A 15,761-nucleotide genomic window follows, 5' to 3' on the forward strand; every position below is an offset into this window, starting at 1 on the left:
TCATTGTTTTTCTACCTAAGGGATGAAATTTAAGATTAGTGTTATAAGCTCTTTATGAGAGTAATCATCAATTTAAAGTAACATTTCTTTAAGCCTTAAAAGATATACGTCACTTATTTCTTCTTGTTGGGATACATGTTGAGGTCTCTCTTTCTCTTTCTTTCGTTCCCTTTTTTATTTATTTTTATTGCCACCAGGGTTTTTATGACTGGGGTTTGGTGCCAGCATTACAAATTCACCACTCCCAGAGGCCATTTTTTTCCCACCTTCTTTCTAGTTTTTATTTGATAGGACAGAGAGAAATTGAGAGGGATGGAAGAGATAGAGAGGGAGAGAGAGAGAAAGGTAGACACTTGCAGACCGGCTTCACCTCTCATAAAGCAAACCCCACCCCTGGGTCCTTGCACATGTAACATGTGTACTCAATTGGTGTACCACTGCATGGCTCCCTGCACCACTGCACAGCCCCTCGTATTGATCTCTGTATGCAAAATCTTAACTTTGTCTAAAAATGCTGACTTAGTGTCATTAAAAATATACCATCATAAATGACTTGAATCTGTGAGATTCTTTGAAATAATTTGCTATTACAAAGCACATTCTGTCTATAAGATATGAGTGAATAGAAGTCATTCTTTTCATTTTACTATTATATAACTCAGGCCCAAAAAAATAACCTCCAAAAATATGAGATATTTTTAGATATTCAGATAGAGAAAAAGGAAAAGCTAGCTTTGACTAAGAATACCTTTGCTACTTTTCTTTACTATGAAAATCTGTAGTTTGAAGCAGAATAAAAGAAGAAAATATTCTACTTTCCTTGAAAAATTATCTGTGCTTCTATTTATGAGTAAAATAAACTATAAAGCAGCAGAAGCAGTTTTCATTTGATGTTGTCACTGAAAGAAATTCTGCTGGAATGAAGTTTTTTTTTAAGTATTTAAAAACCATCTGTCCTAATAAAAGAAGTGTAGGGGTTTTTTTTTGTTGTTGTTGTTGGTTTTGTTTGTTTGCTTAGGATTTTATCATATCTAACAATAAATATGTTCTTAATTACAACTTGTGTACAAAATTGGATTTACTGAGAACCAATGAATTGCTTGATCACTCTCCAGAGACACCCACCATCATTGGTTCTGATCACTAACTCTTGACACCCTGAGGCCACTTTGTGTATTCAGCAGTTAGAAAGGTGATTTCTGAAGCCTGGCAGCTGTTGGTGTTAAAGCTATTGTGTGGGAAACAAAAGCCATTCTGTTCTGTTCCTCCAGCCGCCTTTGTATCATTTATACAGGAGCTGTTTCATAAATTGGATGTAATTCTTTAATAGGGAATTTCATTACTGTCCATGTTTCAGTGTTAGCATACTATTTTGCACAGCAGAAGGGAATGTCTGAATCTTTCTACAAGGGAAGGAATCTTGGGTTCCGACCTTTGTTACGATCCTTGCACTTTAAGTCTGCTAGTTAGGCCTGTGACTAGATGCCATCATGCCAATATCTATGCTTATTTACTCTAAACCACCAAACCCAATTTTAACTAGAACAGATTTGTAGTCTTTTGTTCTTAGAAACTAATCAAAACACAATATGTAGTTGCACTGTATTAAAAACTTTTATACAGAATTTCTCATTAACTTGCTCTGGAAACTTCTCATGGAATAGATCAAAGTGTCTTCTATATGAACATGAGACATTTGTTCATCCTGAGGGTATAATCATCATTGTAATTTAGAATGTGTACCAGTTTGGGACGTTATCTGTTGCATATAACAGAAACAAAGTAGCCTAAACAATCGAGAAAATAAAACTAACCGGCAATGTCTTTCTCCCCAGCTGTTCTTCCCTCCCTGGGCTCTGACTTTGCTGAGTAACTATGAGGTTCCTCCCACTTTAGATGAGTCTACTTCCCTACCTCATGAATGTTTATCTTAGTCTTTGGCTGGAATGAAGAAGTGTTGCTTATTTTTATAGTTATCATGAGAGAAAATATCCCAGCTATGTCTCATAAAAAAGATAAGAGATATATGAGATGGATTTGTAATCTCACAAATGTAGATGTAACGTACATTTGATGCTAAATGCAGCTGAGTTCAGCCTACATCAGTCTACTGTCATTTTATCCAGAGTCACTTGAACAAGAATAGATGACATTTGTTTTATATCTCAGCATTTGGGAGAGGAGTTGTTACCCAGCAGTATTGTAGCAATAGCTGACTTGCATTGTTCATATGATTGAAGAGTCCAAAGAGATAGCATGGGCTTCAAGTAGGTCTTAAAGGAATTTGCATTCTATCTCTCTGTTATTCTCTTGAGTTTTCAACCCAGGATTATTTTCTCCTGGTGGCATAATTGTAACATTTGAGGCTTCACATCTTTACCTTATGCTATATGGAAGACAAGAGGCCTTTTTTTCTATAGTCATCATACTAAAGCATTGGGTTTCAACTGTGATTAGGCCAACTAAAGTTACATGTTTATCTTGAGTCACTTGTTGAGCAAAAGGTGGAGTTATGCAACTTTTTTTTTTTATAATTTGTTCTCCTTTTTAAAATTTTTTCCTTTTGTTGACCTTGTTTATCATTGCTATTATTATTGTTGTTATTGCTGAGAAGCACCAACAATATTAATTGTAGGTAGTCTGAAACCTCCAAACTAATTTTGCATTAGCACCTTATTTTACTCAAGACATTCTTCTACCTACATGTTCCCTGGCTAGCTAGGGCTAGAGAGAGGAGTTTATTTCTTAGATCTCACATGTTAATTCACAGATGTAGAAACCTATGGCCATAGACCTCTAATAAATCCCTTTCTCTGCCATCACTGGTCACTTCCATCAGGAACATCATCATAAGCCTTTTTGAGGGCCTCTCCAGGGCCTTGCCCTCACTAGAAAGTGACAGTGGTTGGGACTCCTCAAAAGGGGGCTGGCTGGATCTTCCTATTCTGTCACTTGAGGAAGACTGGTCCTGAAATGATTATAGCCTAGAATGTTTCCAGCTGTGAGCATGGACTGCAAGTCAGACTGGCAGAGACTTGGAGGTTATACAGATTCCAGTGCTAAATATGAATATATATGGGCCCCGGATCAGATCGATGGGGTAACCAATTAATTGTACTTAAGTATTATCTTCAGGTTAGGAAGCTATCTTTTGCCCTAATACAGCTTTCTAGTTCTATTCTCAACTCTGACACCATCTTCCCAGATAATATTCTTAGTCCAACTCTATGTTAACTGACAAGCTTAAGCAAAAAGTACTAAAGTCGTGGACCCCTAACAACATATCTAATAAACTTCCTAGCTTCTTACCACTCTTCTCCATCCTGAACTGCCTGAGCAGACAGCCTCACCAATGTGTCCTGGATCCTCAACTCTCCAGAGCCATACCCCACTAGGGTAGAAATAGATAGAAGTGGGCTGCGGCATGGATTGATCTGCCAATACCCAAGTAATTGTGAAGCAGCAATTACAGAAGACAGAACTCCCACCTTCTACAACTCCCTAAAATGTTTTATCCATATTCCCAGAGGGGAAGATGACTAGAGGGCTCTAAAAATCCAGTTCCAACTGGACCCAGAAAGAGGTGAGGAAAAAAAGGAAAGACGTTTGAAAGTAGTAGTAGTTGTAGGTGTGACTTAGAAAAGAAGAGAAGGGGGTTGGGTGGTAGCACAGTGGGTTAACCATACATGCTGCAAAGAGCAAAAAGACAGTCACATGCTGCAAAGCACAAGGACAGGCGTAAAGTATCCCAGTTCAAGTCCCACCCCCACGGCCACCTTGAGGGGCGTAGTAGCTTCACAAGCTGTGAAGCAGGTCTACAGGTGTCTATCTTTCTCTTCCCCTCTGTGTCTTCCCTTCTCTCAATTTCTCTCTGTCCTATGCAACATCAATGACAGCAATAATAACAACAATAAACAACAAGGGTAACAAAAGGAAAAAAATTAGCCTCCAGGAGCAGTGGATTCCTAGTGCAGGCACTGAGCCCCAGTGATAACCCTAGAGGCAAAAAAAAAAAAAAAGAGAAGACAGAACCACAGAAAAGGGGGGGGGCAAATATATAGGTAGATTGTCATAGAAGTAATAGTCAGCTCATATCTGTGACTTTGGGAGAACCACTGCAGTTTCCAATGGAGAGACTGGGGACACAGAACTCTGGTAGTGGTGGGAATGGTGTGTAATTGTACCCCTGTTATCTTGTAATCTTATAAACCAATATTATTACTTAATAAAAATGAAATTAAAAAAATATGGGTAACCCGTGGCACCTTAGACCCTGGAAAGTGTGTGAAAGTTCAGCTTTAATAGAACTTTACTGTCGGCCTACTCATTTGATACACTTTTGCTTCCAACTTATGCTATCTCAGAATTTTAAGAAAATGAAGAGTAAAAATGGCCTAATAGAATTTGAAGATTTCTGACCTTATTCTCCATACATTGTTGTCAAGTCCCTGTTCTTTGTATTTTTTATTTCCAGTTGGGTTATGCCTTGAATCACACAAACAGAAAACTAACACTGGAACCTAAAATAACTGTCAATGCCAAGATTGTTGTGGTTGGTGCATCCAATGTTGGAATTTCCTTCCTAGAGACATTGGTATTTTGGTGAGTTATTTTATGATTTGTTTATGTATCTGTTAGCATACCTGAGGGTTTTTGAAAGAAGAAATCTGAGTTTATTTGACCTTTCATACACCATGCCTATGTGGATTAATGAACCAGTGAAATATTCTAGACCAGGGATTGACAAACCACTAGTCTTTTAACAAATCTGGCTTCCCACCTGCTTTTTAAAATAAAGTTTACTTACATGCTGTGACATTTTCTTGATATGATGGCAGACTTGAATAGCTGCATAGATACTTTTGGCCAGCAATACCAAAAGTATGTACACTCGGACCCTTTTCAGAAGTTTGCCAACCTCTATCCTATACTTGTTTCCTCCACTGACCATATAATAATAATCACCTAGAGCATTGGTAGGTTCTCATACTCTGAACAAGACAAAACCAAAAAACTACCTCCCAAAGATAACCACCATAATTCTTGCAATTGCAGTTCTCTCCATTTTGTCTCAAAGGACACAATATCATCTCTTTTGATTACAGGGTAGTATTCCATGGGATATAAGCCCCCATAATTTCTTTAGCCAGTCATCTGTTGATGGGCATTTAGGTTGCTTTGGCTATTGTGAAGAACACAGCTATGAACATAGGGATGCATATATCTCTTCTACTAAGTGTTTCAGTGTCCTTTGGATAAATGCCTAAGAATGGTATTGCTAGGTCATAAGGTAATTCCATTTTTGTTTGTTCAAAGGCTGTCCATACAGTCTTCCAAAGGGGTTACAGTAGTTTGCATTCTCATCAGCAGTGTAGAATCCCTTTTTCTCCACAACCTCACCAAATACCTGTCATTCCTGGTTTGTTGATGTCAGCCACTTTCTCAGGTATGAGATGGTATCTCAGGGTAGTTTTAATTTGTATTTCTCAAATGATAAGTGAAGTAGAGTGTTTCTTCATGTGTCTGTGGGCATGTGCATTTTTTCTTTAGAAAACTATTTAGTTTTTTGCCCCCAAGTTTAATTTTTTAATGATTCATTTATTTTATTTACTAATGAGGGAGAGAGAACTCCAGCATTATTCTGTTATATCATGGTGCCTGGGGCCAAACTGTCACTTTTGAGGTCAAACCCATTTTTGATTAGTGATTTATCAGCATGGAACTATGAATTAATGGCAGTCAAGAAGTTTTCACAAGCAGGTCTTAAATTTGAACTTAACAATATACTAAGCCATTATGTTCATTTATATCATTACATTAAGACATATTGTAATGTTCTTTTTTGTGAAATCAACTTAGGCTTAATAAAGACAAGTATAAATTTTGATATAAAAACTTGGTTGATTAAATTCCTTGGACCAACCTTTTAAAAGTATTTTAAAGTACTCATAATTCTCTATCATCATTACACAGATTACATACACTAAAAATAGGCTGGTATCAGTTTACGGATCTCTAATCCTTAGGAGAGGAAATAGTTTTCTCATTATTTTCACTAATTATTTTAAATTAGTGCTCACCATAGTAACCTACTGCATATTTTACCTTACCAGTTTAACTGCCATTTGAGCTAGAGTTTCTAAATGATTCGAACTACAATGAAGAAACACAGTTTCCATTAGGCACAGGCACCAACACTTCCTCTCCACTGTGAGGATCAGTTTGGAGGCAAAATTTAGAAACATCACCTTCCTTGGGCTCTCTTTGAACTGCATTTTTTAACTCAGCTGGCGTGCTGGAGTTCCTGGAAAACCCACTGGAGACCCAGTAAACTACCTTTTTTTTCCAAAAACATGGTAGTCCAGCCATCTTCTAGCAAAACAAACACAACTCTTTATTCTTACATTATTTCGTTGCAAAAAAAAAAGATTTATACTGTATATTTGGTCTTCTTTTCAAAGCAGCCTTTGCAGATTTTTTTTTCCTTGTTGCACCATTCTTAAGTTTGAAGATGTGGTTGAAGGAACTGATTTGCTTTACCCAAAGTTACCAACTCACACACATGGGGGAAGGAATATTAAGATGGTTGTTTTTATTTATTATTATCATTATTATTATTATTATTAGTGTAACATTCTATCTGATCCTCAGCTGCTGCTCACTCACAGTTGCAATAGCATGAACAGACCTTCTTGTCTGGTTGTCAGGCCTGTGGGTCTCTGTGCATCCTGCAGTCTTTATTAGCTCCTGCAATGCATCCTGGGCCCTCCAGTTTTGGTGGCATGCACGAGAGGCATTTTCTTGGGAACACATACCAGCATCCCTTGATGTTTTCCCCATACTCTTGGGTCTGGACACTCCCTGTATGCTTGTTCGTGATAGCACCCCTTCCCATAGGATTCTCTGAAGCTCCCTCAGCTTTCCCAATGCCCCTAACTGACCGATGGAGGACAGGAGTGCAGGTTAGCTCAGGAACGAGAATAAGGTGCATATAATTTGCTTCTCTCTGCCTGGGGTTCAGTGCCTTTTCTTTTCTTTTCTTTTCTTCTCTTTTCTTTTCTTTTCTTTTCTTTTCTTCTCTTTTCTTTTCTTTTCTCTTTAAATTTTATTTATTTTCCCTTTTGTTGCCCTTGTTGTTTTTATTGTTGTTGTAGTTATTATTGTTGTTATAGATGTCGTCATTGTTAGATAGGACAGAGAGAAATGGAGAGAGGAGGGGAAGACAGAGAGGGGGAGAGAAAGATAGACACCTGCAGACCTGCTTCACCACCTGTGAAGAGACTCCCCTGTAGGTGGGGAGCTGGGGCCTTGAACCAGGATCCTTATGCTGGTCCCTGCACTTCGCGCCATGTGCGCTCAACCTGCTGCGCTACTGCTGGACTCCCTCAGTGCCTTTTCTTATGAGAACAGTCTGAGCAACTCTCCTAGGAGCTTAAGGAGGAGTGAGTTCAGGCTCCCATGCCCTAACTTACCCATGTTTGTATCACATCCTAACCTGCTTTCCCCAACCCCTGCCTGCTAAGTTATTTTTTAAATTAAATTAAATTTTATTTTATGAATGATTTAATAATGATTGAGAAGATTGTGGTATAAGAGGGGTACAGTTCCATACAATTCTGAGTCTGGGCAGCTTAAGTGCTTCATATATATTGTCCTTCTCAGTGCTTCTATTAAGAAAATATGGCTTCAGATATCAGCCACAAGGAATTAACCGGAAGTAACTTGACTTCAGGCTGCAGCCCACCTCTGTCATGAGACAGCCTGCCACCCAGAGGTGCTGTCACCCTAGGAATTCCACCAGCTGTGTCAGAGGTCTCCAGGGAACTAACTCTCTGTCCTTGGTTCAATAGCCATAGTTAGTTTAGAGGTGAGCTTTCATCCTCCATCAGGGAAACTCTTATTTCCCAGAGGGTAGCTTTGTGATAAAGCATCAAGGTTCTTTCCAGAGATCAAGGGACCTCTTTCCATGAGCTTAGAAAACCTTACTTTACTAGTTAGTATGCCTGCCAAATTTAGCCCTGCTGAACTCCCCAAATGTAGTAATTGAGTGTCTCAGCTATTCAAACACCAAAATACTCCAAAAACCATAATTAGAAAGAAATGTGGAAACATCATGAAAAGGCTGTGGGGGATCAGAAACCAGACCTATGAACTTGTACCTTGCCCCCTTTGTACTCATAGTGTGTTTTTAGCAGTGCCTAGAGCTCCTTGGAAATCCTGAACCTCAGGCCCTGGTCCAGATCATATCACATTTAATTTTTTTTCTAGATTAATACACAATGGCTTCTTCTCTTTCATGATCATGAATTCACTGAGCTGAAGCAGTTAACGTGTTATTCCTTTTCAGTTCATATGTTTCTATGCTGTTGTGTAGTGCTTCACTATTTACTCCTAATTGTAGGGCAGCTCCTATTAATCCATTACCCTAAAATCCTTCCTAATTCAATTCCAATGTAAAGAATCTCTGGAGGAACTTGTAATGGAGCTGTATAAGTGCGATGAATCTTGGGATGGCAAAGATTGAAAGCAACCCTAGGTGGTGTTCCAGCAACACTTTGAATGACTTATGAAATAGATACATTGATAAACAGAAAATAATGGTGGGCACTAGAGTCCAGACATGCCTTGGCTTCTACTTACACAATTGGGAGAAGTATTCATGAAAATGCCAACCAAATAATTTCACCAAAGGATAAAAATCTCCAATATTTTTTCCATCAGGGTTAGCCCCTAGGTCTCAGTGACTCTTTTCTTAGTGTTTTATTTTTAGAATCAGAATGATAGGGACAAAGAGATATGGAGAGGAGAAATATCTGAAATACTACTGCTCCACCACTTGTGAAGCTTTCCCTGTGCAAGTAGAGACTGGGGGCTTGAACCTGGCTTTTCATATAGTAATGCTTGTACTCTACCAGTCAAATCACCATCTGGCCCTAAAATCTCCAGTTTCTGTTTTGGATATTGATCCCTATCCTAGTTAATTGATATTGGGTTCACTAAGACTAGCTTGAAATGAGAAGGGCATGTTGTAATGTGACAGTTGTGGCCAGATGACCACATTCCTCTTATCAGGCTGCGCAGGACACACAATATCCGGCACAGCTGTGGCGGCTGGCAAAACCAGCCAGCCACTCTCAGTGTAATTAGGCTTTTTATCTTTACATTTGTCTGAGGACATCTGAAATCTTCAGTGTGGCCTGTCACTAATTAGGTGGCTAACTAAATAGTTAGTGCCTACTTGCTGATCTCAGAGCTAAACACCAGTGAACAGGTTGCTGATTGCCAATGTTCTGTACTAGCGGGCTCTGCTATGTGAACTGATGGACATGTGCTTCTCTGATTGCCTTTTTGGTAGCAGAGAAAATGCAGTGTGGTGCCAGTCTCAGGCACAGGCTTGCTGCCCTGTATCTTGTCTGGGGAGTAGGCAGTAATCATAGGTCACTGGGGCAGAGCACAGCTCATCAAATTATTATGTTGGCATCACAATGGGGGCTTATTATGGGCTGAGACAAAGCGCTGGTAGCTTGGCTTGGGGTGAGGAAGATGGTGTCAATGATGAGTCAGGCCCAGAGACAGAGCCTTCCCAAGCAGAAGGGCCTGCCATTCTGTCACCAGAAAATAATGATCCAGAAACCCCCCCTCCCCCGTGTCATTCATCACAACTGGGTCTCCTAATTTGATGTCAGTGTTTAACTGCAATTAATGTTACATGGTAGCACCTTCGTTTACTAAAATTATTCACTCCTGCTAATTTCATGTTAACTTAGCTCATGTTTGCCAACTTAGAAACTCCAAGAACATAAGAATGGCTATCTTCTTTGAGCAATCTAGGCCTTTTTGGAGAGCCACCTACTGGCACATTTTGAGGGTTGTGACTCTTGGGTTAAGAAAGATGTTAAATTGGTAGTGCATTCTTCTCTGTCACACAAAGTTCAGGTCACATGCCAAGTGGAGCTCTGTCCTAAACCAACCCACTCAATCTTCATCTTCTGCTATCAGACCATTTTCTAGTGATGATTCTGGCAACTGTTTGCCTTCCTTCAAAAGCTAAAACCAGAGAATTTGAATGGGTCTGGGTGGTGGCACATCTGATTGAGTGCATATATCACAGTGCACAACACCTGGGTTTGAGTCTCTGGTCCTTACCTGCAGGGGGAAAGCTTTGCAAGTGGTGAAACAGTGTTGCAGGTGTCTTGCTCCTTCTCTATCACCCCTTCCCTCTCTATTTCTTTCTGTCTCTATCCAATAAATAAATAATTTAATTTTTTTAAAAAAAACTATGAATGTATTAAGTAAAAAGAAAATAATTAGATGTAATCAACTTTAGTTTGGAGTATTCCTGAATAATACTTCAGTGAGTGGAATTCTTAAGATGGGGAGGTGAGGAAATTCACCAAGATTTCCCCAAGTCTTTTGTCAGCAGGTCACTGAAATTTAATCCCACCAGTGCCCTTTTGGGAGCACAACTCAGAGTAGAGTTTCTGCTGAGGATTTACTCACTAGTTCCCATTCTTAAGGATGTCTGAGGCAGAGAGAGACAGGAAAGCATTTTCAGGTGATGTGGGTAAGTGCCAGCAGCAACTAGCAGAGTGTACTTACTGTTTCTGTTTTCTTTTTTTGTTTGTTCTTTCTTAATATTCATCTTTTATTTCTATTTCTTTATTGTTTACTTATAAAAAAGGAAACATTGACAAGACCATAGGATAAAGAGGGGTACAGCTCCACACAATTCCCACCACCAGAACTCCGTATCCCATCCCCTCCCCTCGATAGCTTTCCTATTCTTTAACCCTCTGGGAGTATAGACCCAGGGTCATTGTGGGATGCAGAAGGTGGAAGGTCTGGCTTCTATAATTACTTCTCCGCTGAGCATGAGCTTTGAAAGGTCGATCCATAATCCCAGCCTGTCTCTCTTTCCCTAATGGGGCAGGGCTCTGGGGAAGCAGGGCTCCAGGACACATTGGTGGGGTTGTCTGTCCAGGGAAGTCTGGTTGGCATCATGCTGGCATCTGAAACCTGGTGGCTGAAAAGAGAGTTAACATATAAAGCCAAACAAGTTGTTGACTAATCATGAACCTAAAGGCTGGAATAGTGCAGATGAAGAGTTGGGGGGGTCTCCGTTTTGTAAATAGCTAGTAGGCCTATTTTAGTTATATTCCAAAAGGCCTGTGACTATACTAGGTTTTGTTTTTTTTTCCCTGAACCTGAAATCTGATATGCAGATGGATCCTTGCTATTGTATGGGGAAATAATTTCATGGCTGGAAAAGGGACCAGAAAGCTGGATCAGGGAAGAGAGTAGCTCCCAAATATGGGAAAGGTGTATAGATATTCATATAGTTGCCCTTTAGCAAAGCACATGGATATAGATAAAGGCTGAGGCTGGGGGCTGGAGCAGTAGCGCACAGTTTAAGTGCACATAGTATGAAATGTAAGTACCCATGCAAGGATCCTGGTTGAAGTCCCCCTACCCCTGTTTCCACCTGCAGGGGAGGCAGGGGGGGTCACTCCACAAGTGGTGAAGCAGGTCTGCAGGTGTCTGTCTTTCTCTCCCCCTCTCTATCTCCCTCTCCTCTTGCAATTTCTCTCTGTTCTCCTATCCAATAAAATGGAAAGAAAAAAAAAAGGCGACCAGGAACAGTGGATTTGTAGTGCTGGCACCAAGCCCCAGTGATAAACCTAGAGGAAAAAAAAAAAAAAGGTCGAGGCAAACGAAGCCAGGAGTGGTTCTCTTAATACAATTTCTGTTATAGCTTGGGCTTGGTTTGTTTTTGCTACCAGGGTTTTGGGGAGAGACAGGAGAGATTCTACAGCATCACATCACTACTCATGATGCTTCCCTTTTTGCATGGTACATGAGCTCATCTGGTGAAACACATACTCTACCCTGAGCTCAGACCTGGGTTTGAACCCCTAGGCCACTACATGGGAGCACAATGCAAAAGGAAAGCATCACAAGCATTGATGTGATGCTGTGGAATCTCTCCTGTCTCTGTATCTTCCCTCAAAACCCTGGTAGCAAAAACAAATTAACAAACAGACCAAACCCAAGCTATCACAGAAATTGTATTAAGAGGATTCAGACAACCCTAGGGATGGAGAGATAGCTCACTTGGTAGGGCCCTGTTCAAGCCTGGCACCACACAATGGTTTCACCACACACACACACACACTGTCATGAAAAAGCAACCCAGGAATGGTAAAATGGTCTGTGAAACTCTAACTGTGCAAGAGAGAGATAGAATCCCAGGTATATTGTTGAACCTAAAACCTTTTCAGGAAAAATGGTGGCTTTTTACAAAAAGTTATCATTATATGTTTATTGGATAGAGACAGTCAGAAATCAAGAGGGAAGGGGGGAGACAGAGATAGACAGAGAGACACCTGCAGCCCCGCTTCACCATTCACAAAGTTTTCCCACTCAGTGGGGAGTGGGGGCTCGAACCTGGGTTCTTGTGCACTGTGACATGTATGCTCAGCCAGGTGTATTATCACCTGGCCTCCCAGATGATGGCTTTTTAGTCCTATCTTTGTAAATATTTTTATTTCTACTGTGGTAGATGAATAGCTTTCAAACCGTCCTCTCTGGACCACACTTTCAGCAACTGGCAGGCTATCAAAGTTGTTAATCCTTAAGATAGTAACTGTGGTTGGGGTAGGAGTGGAGGATGTGGGATTCAGGGTCTACATTTTTATGACCAACTAGGGTGGTCTGAAAAGCCTTGAGCTAGGGTGCAGTGGAGAAAGTCATTGCTCTCCCAGTACTGTTGGTACTTTAAAAAAAAAAATCATCCAACAAATGTAAGCTTTAGTTACCTCATTAAAGAATGGAGAAGCTACCCCAGAATCTATTCTCCTACATTGGTTTGGGGGTTCAATCAGATAATAAATGAAAAGCATCTAGAGCTGTGCTTCACATTTCACACTTGTTAGACTCACAACTAGTTTACATGTCCAGGTCCCTGTCCCTATCCCTGGCGAGATCAAAACATTTTCTTTCTTTCTTTCTTTCTTTCTTTCTTTCTTTCTTTCTTTCTTTCTTTCTTCCTTCCTTCCTTCCTTCCTTCCTTTCTTTCATTCCTTATTTTTATTAATTATTTACAAGATTATAAGATAATAGGGCTATACTTCCACACCATTCCTACCATCAGAATTCTATGCCCTCGTCCCCTCCAGCAGAAACTACCATAGTTCTCCCAGGGTCATAGATAAGAGTTGGGGGGGGGGAATATATATATATTATTCACTTCTACAGTCCTGCCTTCCTTTCCTTTCTTTTTTTAAAGTAGAATCTTTACTATTATTATTATCTTTATTTATTTATTGGATAGAGATACCCAGAAATTGAGAGGAAAGGGGGTAATAGAGAGGGGGGTGGTGAGAGAGAGAGAGAGAGACATTTGTGACCCTGAAGCTTTTCCCCTACACTTCCTTTTCCCTTTTCCCTTTCAGATAACAGAATCAGCACCTGACTTTCTCCAGTGTTTTCTGGATTCTCTTTCCTCTCAGTGATGAAGCCAAAACAAAGATTCCTGGTCACAGATGTTCTGGGTCCTGCAGAACATTGTCTCCCAAATGAAGGAAGTGACTGGGGAGGCAGGGACTTTCTAATGTGGAAAGAAACTCTCTCTTTTCCTGTAACTATGTGTATTCCTGGCCAGAATGCCTTGTGTGGCAAAGATAATCCCTTGTAGCTCCATTACAGTGGCCACCCCACCCCCCAACATCAGGAGAATCAAGCAAGTAGTCCAACACCCTTTATTTTTGCCATCAGGGTTTTTGCTGGTGCCTACACAACTCCATTGTTCCCTGCAGCCATTTTTTTATAGAGGGCAAGAGACAGAGAGAAATAAGGAGAGAAGGAGATATGCCTGGAGCACTGCCCCACTACTAGTGAAGCTTTTCCAGACAAGTGGGAACCAGGTAATGTGCATGGTAGTGTGCACTCTACCAGGTGAGCCACCACCTTCCCCCATGTGTGATGTTTTGCAAGGAAATGTAAAACTGTTGGACTCCAGAGAAAGATGAAGTTGTGCATTGCCTTTATAGCTGGCTGTCCAAAGGGAGGGTTACTCAGATTCTTTAAGGACCAAGAATATGCATGGTATCAAGGGCCACTCCTGAAGCTCAAGCTGACCATCACCGCTTTGTGGGCTGCCAACAGATATTTCTTAGACCTTTTCCTCATATTTAAATGTTTTGCAGGTCTTAATCTAGATATGTTTGTTTCTTTTATTCTGCTACTAATCTCAATTTTGTCATGTAAATCATAGGGGGGCTCTGAGTGCAGTCAAGCAATTCAGGAACAGTATAAAAAACAATAGGAGGCTTAGTGGTGGCTCACTCAGTTAAGAGCACACATTACCATTCATGAGGGCCTGGCTCCAAACCTCCCCACCCTTCAGGGGCAAAGCTTCAGAAGTAGTGAGGCAGGTCTTCAGGTGTCTTTCTTTCTCCCTCTCCCCCTCTCAATTTCTATTTGTTCTATTAAGTTAAAAAAAAAAAAAAGGAAAAATGGCCACCGTGAGCAGTGGATTCATCATTCAAGTACCAGTGATAATTCTGGTGCCAATAAAAAAAAAAAGGCAGAGCTGGGGAGAAAGCATGATGGTTATGCAAAAAAACTTTTATGCTTGAGGTCTGAGGTTCTAGGTTTAAGCCAGAGCTGATCAGTGCTTTGAACTTCCTCTTTGTATCTCTCTCATTACAATATAATTAATTAATTAATTAAATGTTTGATAAATAGACTATAATGGAATACTACTCAAATATTAAGAATGATGAAGTCACCTTCTTCACTTCATCTTGGATAGAACTTGAAGGTATCATGTTAAGTGAGATAAGCCAGAAAGAGCAGGGTGAATATGAGATCGTCTCACTCATGAGCAGAACTTAAGAAACAAGAACAGAAAGGGGGGAAAAGAAAGTAAAACTTAGTCTGGTTTGGTGTATTGCACCAAAGCAAAGGACTCTAATATAAGGAAAAGGGTTGGAGAGGACAGCAGGCTTTCCATTTCTGGTACAAGATAATGGACCTAATTTTGGGGTGAGAGATGAGAAATTGTACCCATGTGTCAACAACTGTACTGTAAAACATTAACCCCTCAATAAAAAATAAAGAAAAAATAGTTTAAAAAAACTAAGAAAATAGACCAAGACAAAATATTCAATCTTTATGCCTCTTCGTATTTAGTGGATTCATATATTTTCTTTATAGAAGCTTAGAACATACTCTACCCTTTTGAACATGCAACACCTCTGCAAAACTTTTTTAAAACTATGTTATTTTATTATGTATGTATTTATTTATTTATTTTAGATAGAGACAGAGAAATGAAGAGGGAAAGGGGAGATAGAAAGGGAGAAAGAGAGACACCTGCAGCACTGCTTCACTGTTCATGATGCTTCTGCTCTGTAGGTGGGGACTGGAGGCTTGAACCAGAGTCCTTGTGTATGGTAACATGCACACTCTACCAAGTGTGCCACCACATGGTCCCACTCCTGCAAAAGTCTTCCTAGAAGAGCAGTTGAACCAGCAACACCATCATTTTGGAATTTGTTAGACAGACAAATTATTAGGTCCCACCTCTGAGGTACTATATCAGAAACTTGGAGAAAGGAACCCAGTAATCTGTTTGACAAGCCTGCTGATGAATCATTGGGTCTTTGATACCTTAAATCAGTACCCTCTCCACCCTTCCCTCTTCACTTTTCTGGAATGCACTTTCACTCCCCAAATTACAAAAGACACTACATCCTCAA

At 40.1% G+C, this 15,761-nt stretch overlaps 1 protein-coding gene across 1 annotated transcript in view; it reads left to right on the forward strand.

Moving 5' to 3' along the window:
• CFAP61 (cilia and flagella associated protein 61) overlaps positions 1–15,761 on the forward strand; it is a 322,791-nt gene that overhangs the window by 186,157 nt on the left and 120,873 nt on the right. The window contains exon 18 of the mRNA XM_060186112.1: positions 4,475–4,602. Coding sequence (XP_060042095.1) covers positions 4,475–4,602 — 128 coding nt within the window. The remainder of the gene's footprint in view (positions 1–4,474; positions 4,603–15,761) is intronic.

The sequence above is a fragment of the Erinaceus europaeus genome, chromosome 1 (assembly GCF_950295315.1).
Source record: "Erinaceus europaeus chromosome 1, mEriEur2.1, whole genome shotgun sequence".
NCBI lineage: Eukaryota > Metazoa > Chordata > Mammalia > Eulipotyphla > Erinaceidae > Erinaceus > Erinaceus europaeus.